The following is a 7462-nucleotide window of genomic DNA, read 5'->3' on the forward strand; positions in this document are numbered from 1 at the left end:
GACGTTCTTGAGCGGTTTCCGGAATCAGCAACGTCGAATTCGAATCAAACTTTTGAATCGAAAAACGAACTTGCCACGAAGTACCTACGTAGCAGATTTGTACTACCACTGCATTTGTCACGTCTTATCGCATCCATGACAAGGAAAAAGCATGGCTTTTCCACAGTTCAAAATACTAGGTTGCTAGCTAGTGCTGGCCGGATATGTTCTTAGATATGTCGATAGATTAACCATTAGAGAAATCGACGCCCTTTTGTTAAACGGAACGATAAACACGAGGAGGGCAAAAAACAAGAAGTTTCAAGCGAAAAGGTTCTACCGATCACCCATTCGTAGACATGAAAAGATGGAATGGCGGCATTCCGTCGGGACCTCGAACATTTTTTTTAGAATAATAGGAGGCTCAAGGCCTCCCGGCTCCATTAAGCATAATGAAACCAGATGTTCGGTACAGAAAAGTCTAGTTCCAAGTTCAACGCAAACAAAAAAAACCCCATCAAAGTTGGGGAAATACAGTAATAGACAGAGCCAAAGGGGGCCTAGCTACACACAAATGTAGTTAGGGGTGGCCACCAGAAGCTGGCGCTGGCAGAAATCGCGACAGGGTCTCGCGCAGCTTCAGTTGGATTTGGTAGGCAGAGAGCACGCCAGCTTCAGCAGCAGACGCACCCTTGGAGGCACCAGCATCAGCGATGGAGAGCGAGGAGTACCCGTCAGCAACAGCATCTTCGAGCAAAGCTCTGAGCTCAGCCGTAGCAGGGATGAATGAGTGCGAGGCGGCCAGAGCAACAGCCTTGTTCATTTCCACGGCAGCCGGACTGGTTCTCGGAGTTGCCCAGAAAGGTGACTGCAGAACCTCTTCGTCTCCACCAGCATCGACTCCTTGAATAGGAGTGACCACTTGTGAAGCGTGCTCAGAATAAGGTACCAAATCTGTTTCAAGTCGAGCCAGATACGGTGATTAAAAATCATGTCATTACGAAATGTCCAAAGACACCACATAATAGCAATGCAAATAGTATTCATAGCTGCAAGCCGTGAGTTAGCTATCCAGTAACGAGCAATAGATTCATAAGATGAACCTAAATCTTTATTAAAGAACATGGAGACTTCACGCCAGAGAGCTCTGGCCACAACACAATCAAAGAACAGATGATTAACTGATTCTTTTTCAGTACAGAACACACAATCTTCAGGTTTTTCAATGTGTCTTTTTTTGAGGTTGTCACGCGTCATGATTCTGTTATGTGATAGCAGCCAAATAAAGATATGGATTCTGGGGGGTACAACTAAAGACCAAAGGGCAGGAATGTAAAGCGGCATGATCCCCCTAAAGTTGATAATGGAGTATAGAGATTTAGTAGAGTAAACCCCCGAACTGTTGTATTGCCAGACTAGAGTATCTTGTTCTTCAGACAGAGCAGTACCCATAACAATCTGTTCTAATTCATACCACCGTTCTATTAGCCTAGGTGAGAAATTTCTCCTGAAAGAAAACTTGGCAGTGTAGCCATCCCAGACATCACTGAGACCGACTAGTTTTTCATTGCAAATGACATAAATCTCCCAAAATTGGACAGCTAAAGGGGAGGAACCAAACCATTTGTCCTCCCAGAATTGGATTTTGGTACCATTGCCCACAGCCCACCTACAGCCTACCTTAACAGCAGAAGCCGCCCTGAGGACCCCTTTCTAGAATCCGGAACCCCCAATGGCTTTGCTATAGAAGATATTAGGCGAAGTGGTGCAATACTTGTGGTCGACTATGGTTTTCCACAGTTTGACCTCGAACATTTGTAGTGGAGGAGTACGTATATCCGATAGATAAACGAAGCATCATTGTCGTCTCCGCGCCAAACGCGGCGCCTAGTGCAGATCGATCTACTCGTCATCGAAGATGGAACACCCGTTGTTTATCTGCACGTACACTCATAGATCGTGCCATGTCATGGCTTTCTGCGCTCCTTCGGTGACCAATTAAAGCATAATATGTGGGTTCGAGAAAAAGTGGAACCTATGTAGTCCCCCAGTTTATTTCAATCGTCTCTATTAATAGCGCATTAGTTTTGCATGCTCACAGTCATCACCCTGAGAAAATTCATCCACCGAATCGATTCGTCCCCTTTCTGTTGCAGTCGTATATTTTTTTATGGGATGTGATCGCTGCTTCGCTAGGGAAATGCCTTGACCATGCAGATGCAACTTCTGCCACTTAAGCCTTCGGAAAAAAACTTCTGTCGGTTAAAGGGAATTTCACTTACTTCCTGAAGGTTCAAAATAATACAAAATCACAGTGCTACGTTATGGTTATATACAGATTTTAATTTTGGTTAACAAAACCACTTTGTGAACACTATTCTGAACCACTTTCTGGTCTGTGAAAAATATATGATGATTTCTAGATATGATTTGCATCCTCCTCTTTTTACCGAGAAGTCAACGTGATTGGTAGTTGGTTCTTAATCTGACGACAGCACGTGAGAGAGGAAGCAGTGGAGACGACACTCATATATTACTCCAACGAGTCTGATGTGTCAACTAAGATTTAAACATTTTGCTTAAAAATCGCTTGAGATGTGGACACACATCCTTATTTATATACTTGTATAACATGAATAATCATATTTTCCAATAAAACTTACATAAGTTTAAGTCAAACAAACATGTATATTGCTGAGACTAAATATGTCGATTTATGTTACCTATGATGACATATTATTGGAGTCTGCATAAGTTGTCACAGTGCCGTGATGGTAGGGATGCAAGCCGGATCTCACGTATGCCCCGCTCCCTCTAATCTCAAGTCATTTTTTAAATTAACAAATTCTAGTGATCTAGAAGCAGGACATAAAGCAAGATTCAGCTTGCATACCTAAGCGATGCATGCAATTGTTTCTGCGAAAAATCAGCTAGCGCACGGTCCTTTCTTTTTTTCTCACCTTTTTTTCAAGTATTCTTTTTTCTGACATTTTGGGCTCATCTAGACTTGGGAGATGAAATTCTGTTTTTTCAACAGTTGTGTAGTAAGTCGTATTTTCTTCCACGTTTTATTTTTATTTTCCTTTCTATTTCTTCATATGTTTTTTGCCAGATTTGGCTGACAAGTAAATACGGAGTGGTAGAATTTTTAAAAAAAAGGAGAACTCTAACCTTTGAATGAGCTGATGCACATGGACCCGATTTTGAGCGTCCAAAACTAAAACAGGGGAATGTTTTTGCATGCTTGATCTAAGAGTATTAGAGTAGCGACCAAATGTGTAAACTGAACACGGCGCCCCGTCGATGTCCGAGACTATACGGGTAGAACAGGATGGAGTGCTCGCGCAGAACAGCACACCTCACCGGTAGTTTACAACAATCATCAGATCAAAAGCAGCAAAGAACGATGAATGGAAGACACCGGGTTGCACGGACATGGCAAGCACATGTCCCCCATACGCTCAGCCCAGACGCCCAGTTGCCGCGAGCTTGAGCAAAAATCCTCGACGAAATCCGCGCCGCAGCCAGCCAGGAGCCCGGGAAGGCTAGGGAGTGGGAAACGCGTGACTCGGGGAAGGGCCGCCATACGCTGATACGCAACGTTGTACGTACGTACTTACGCTACATGCAGTTGTCTGCCACGCCGTGCCCCGGGCTCCGACTCCTGCTCCTCGGGATCGGGGCGAAGGTCGCCTTTGCCGGTCTGCAACAGTCTGGCACCACGCAGCCCCGGCCTGATCTTTACACGATCTCTGGAGAACCCGTACCGGGGATTTCGTACGACGGAGAAAAGAAATGGATGTTGCGACCAGACTGGCACCACGCAGCTCCCCGCGCGCTTCCCCCCAATCTTTGTTTAGATCAGCCTGATCTATCCACGATCTCTGAAATACCAGTCTTGAGATTTCCTATGCCACAAGAAAATAAAAATGACGGGTCCTTGTTAGCATGCTCCTGTGTCGTGCTGCAGGTAGCAGCTGGTGCCTATCTGAAATGGTCATTGGTCAAAAACATTGTATGGACGGAAAAACTTTTCACATTGTGACCGGTATAGTTCATCTCATACTATTATTCCCCAGATTACCAAGACCGATGCAGCGAGCACGTAGCATTGCGTATATTTTTCTTTCTATAGAACAAATGCGTATTGAGGTCCCTACATGGCTACTACGTGGCTGCTGGAATGCGTGTTGAGGTCCCTACTTTCAGGCCAACCATTCCTTCTGTCCAAAGTTCCTATTCTATCTGGCTTTTCATTTTTGAACTGCAAACGGAATCTGTCCTGCAAATTGTAGCATCACGTCTTTTTGTGGCTCGGAAACCAGCACGCTGCTTCTTGTTCAGCTGCGCTCAACACAAACTTGTTTCAAATGGACAGATGGATTTGCTCGGGTAACCACATTGATTACTGGCAACCTACTCGCTAACGTACATACATAAACTAGCAAGTGTGCCAAATCTACAGATAGATCGCGCCCTGGATTGGAATTTGGAACCAGCTTACCTGTAGTCCGTAGACTAGTTGCTGACTGTAAATGTAGAAACTAGCCAACCAACCATTTGAAGTCTAGTGAACACCATAGAAAGTGTGCCTTGTGGGCCAAAACTTTCCAGAGATTTGGCACCCACAAGTGGACCATAAACGTACATGTACTAAGCTGCAAGCCAGGCTTAGACGTAACTGTCTATATCTATCATTCACAGTACTTATGTCCGCCTTTTTGTTTTAGATCGTATCTGCGAGCAAGTGTTCACCAATATTTTGGTCCTCTGCGACCTTTCTTGTCATCTATTGTCCTTCAACATTACTTTTGGCAGCTTGGACCAGGGGAGTTGCCAAACGAATTGGAGTACTTCCAGGACAGAGTGACCAGATTAACCAACCAAACTGAATGTCTGAATGGCCAGCAAATGCAACACGAAAGAACCTCAACCGTTGGCTCGGATTGAGAATTCCGGACAAACACGCTGAATCAAATCAACGAAATGAAAGAACTTGAGCAGTTACATCGACTAAACAATCTTTTTGTTCTAAACTAGACGAATGGATGGAGAGGTCATTTATTAATTAATCAATTCACAGCCCGATTAAGTTTCTCGAGGTGGTGACGCCGCCGTCCACGACAAGGTTGTGGCCGGAGATGTATCTGGAGTCGTCGCTGGCGAGGAAGAGCACGGCCTCGGCGATGTCCCTGGGCCTGAGCGTGGAGCCCTTGAGCGTGGCGAGGCCCCTGACGACTTCCTCCATCTTGCCGACCTCCTCGTCGCTGGGCACGGCCACGTCGAGGTCGATGTCGGCGTCGGCGTCGTCGGCCGCGGACGCGTCGTGGCCCTGGCGCCAGGCGTTGATGAGCATTGGCGTGGCGACGCCGAAGGGGGAGACGCAGTTGACGCGGATGCCGTGCGCGCCCAGCTCGCAGGCGGCGTTCTTGGTGAGCCCCACGATGGCGTGCTTGGATGCCGTGTACGCGTGCGGTCCCAGGCCGCCGAGCACGCCCGCCACGCTCGCCACGGACACGATGCTCCCGGCGCGGCGGGGCGCGGCGGCCACCATGGCGCGCGCCGCGTGCTTCATGCCGAGCGCGGCGCCCAGCGCGTTCACGCGGAGCACGCGGTCGAACTCGCCCGCGTCGAAGGTCAGGATGCTCTTGGCGGCCCGGGTCTGCCGGCCCAGCACCCCGGCGTTGTTGCAGAACACGTCGAGCCGGCCGTGACGCGACACGGCGCGCTCCACGGCGCGCTCCACGTCCTCCTCCACGGACACGTCGCACCGCACGAAGCCGACGTGCGGGCCCAGGGCGGCGGCCAGCGCCTCCCCCGCGGCCTCGTCGATGTCGGCGATCACCACCTTGGCGCCGTGCCTCACGAAGAGCCGCACGATGGCCTCGCCGATGCCCCGGGCGCCGCCGGTCACCACGGCCACCTTCCCGTCCAGCCTGCAAGACAAGACCGGAACCGCATTGATTAATTAGCATTTAGCAAGGCAATCCCCCAAGCACAAGCGGCTACGGCTCCAGGAAACAGCCAACGAAGACCGACGAAATTAAAGGCGAAGGGGAATGTTTGAAGAAGTACCTCTTGTGCATGGGGGTGGGGGCGCCGGTGGCGTCCCATCCGTGGTGCGACGGCGACATGGCGGGCTGGTGGGCCTTCTCCGGCAGCATATCCAAGGCAGGCATGGCGGTCGTCGCCGTGGTGAGATCTTGCGAGGCGTACGAGGCGAAGCTAGTGTGCATCCAGGAAGTGTGAAGCGCGGCTAGCTAGCTTCTTATCTGCTGAGTTAGGGGACTGCAGCTGACACCGGGCTCTTCTTATAGGCCGCCCGCCCCAGCCTGTGTGCGTGCGACTCTCGATCGGGGGCTGTACGGTCGGTTCGCACGTCACGCACCGCGTATTCCGTCCGGGAACTCGTAAAGAATTTCTCTTTTTCAAAAGTGTATAAGCGTATGATGCTTCTATAATGGTGATCAGTTCAGTTGTCAGGACTTCTACACGGTTGGCTCCGGTGTCACGGTCTTTGCAGCGAACGAAAACAGCGAGTTTAACTCCATCCGATGTGGCCAAACTCCCCCTATTATTATTCGGTGGACACGCGGATCCGTGCGGAGAGCGACGCTGTTCGCTGTCTCTCTCTGACACCAGGATCCCTGTCCACGAGGAAGAAAAAAAATCGGAGATGTTTCCTTTCGAATCGCCCTACGACGTACGCCAGCACATTCGTGGAACGGGACGGAGGTGTTTGGTTCCGTGACGACGGACGGACGGACGGACGGGGCACAGCCGAGCTGGCTAGCGCCGCACATGGCTGGGGTTTGACCGCAGAGGCCTTCGGGTTTTGGGGGGGCTGGGTCGGTGGGAGGATCGGCGCCGGAGGAATTATGGTTCCCTTCCCGACGACGACCGACGGCGGCGTGGGGTAGGTCGGTTTCCGGCTGATGGATGCGTGAGCGTGACTAACTCAACAACTGGGATCTCTCGTTGGACCAGTGTGGACGCGGAAGATTGGGGTGGACGAAACCGAGGCCCTTTTATTTAGTTTTGCGGTACGTACGTACTTTGCGAGAGGGTTGCTGGGTCAACTCCTGGTAAGAGGAGGGCGTTGATTTATGCGGTGTTTCGACTTTCGGCTCTCGGAGTTTTCTGGCTGGGTAGCTGCCGACCGGAGCCCGGTTCAACGTGACAATGGTACTATCTATAGTGCGTGTAAGAATTGTTCGTACGCAAGACCATCTCCTAAGCATTACCTAATCGCTGTAGTAACCTTTTGTACTCTTTTGAGAAAATGGTTAAGTTAAGATCAGCTTTTTTACCTCTTCCCCGGTTGGAGTACACTGTTCCTTTTCCAATCAAGACTGTCATAGTCCGGTCGCACTATACCACCTACAGGATTTGGTGGCATTTTGGTGGAGGCATTTTTTAAAATTGCCTCAGTTACTTATATATATAAGGCAATTTCATGAAATGCCTTCGAAAAGAATATTAT

At 49.5% G+C, this 7462-nt stretch overlaps 1 protein-coding gene across 1 annotated transcript; it reads right to left on the reverse strand.

Moving 5' to 3' along the window:
- Window positions 1–4854: 4854 nt before the first annotated feature.
- Window positions 4855–6331, reverse strand: LOC100845016 (sex determination protein tasselseed-2). Its single transcript, XM_003558069.3, has 2 exons — window positions 6055–6331; window positions 4855–5915 (listed from the first exon to the last, which is right to left on the reverse strand). Exons 1-2 carry the CDS (start codon window positions 6213–6215, stop codon window positions 5057–5059), a joined length of 1020 nt encoding a protein of 339 aa, XP_003558117.1. The 5' UTR covers window positions 6216–6331; the 3' UTR covers window positions 4855–5056.
- Between the last annotated feature and the right edge of the window lie 1131 nt (window positions 6332–7462).

The sequence above is a fragment of the Brachypodium distachyon genome, chromosome 1, assembly GCF_000005505.3.
Source record: "Brachypodium distachyon strain Bd21 chromosome 1, Brachypodium_distachyon_v3.0, whole genome shotgun sequence".
In the NCBI taxonomy this organism is placed as follows: domain Eukaryota; kingdom Viridiplantae; phylum Streptophyta; class Magnoliopsida; order Poales; family Poaceae; genus Brachypodium; species Brachypodium distachyon.

Coding starts and splice junctions, on each gene's coding strand:
- LOC100845016 (XM_003558069.3), bottom strand. CDS start 6,215: ATGCACACTAGCTTCGCCTCGTACGCCTCGCAAGATCTCACCACGGCG. Junction 5,916..6,054: donor CCCACCCCCATGCACAAGAG/GTACTTCTTCAA, acceptor CTTGTCTTGCAG/GCTGGACGGGAAGGTGGCCG.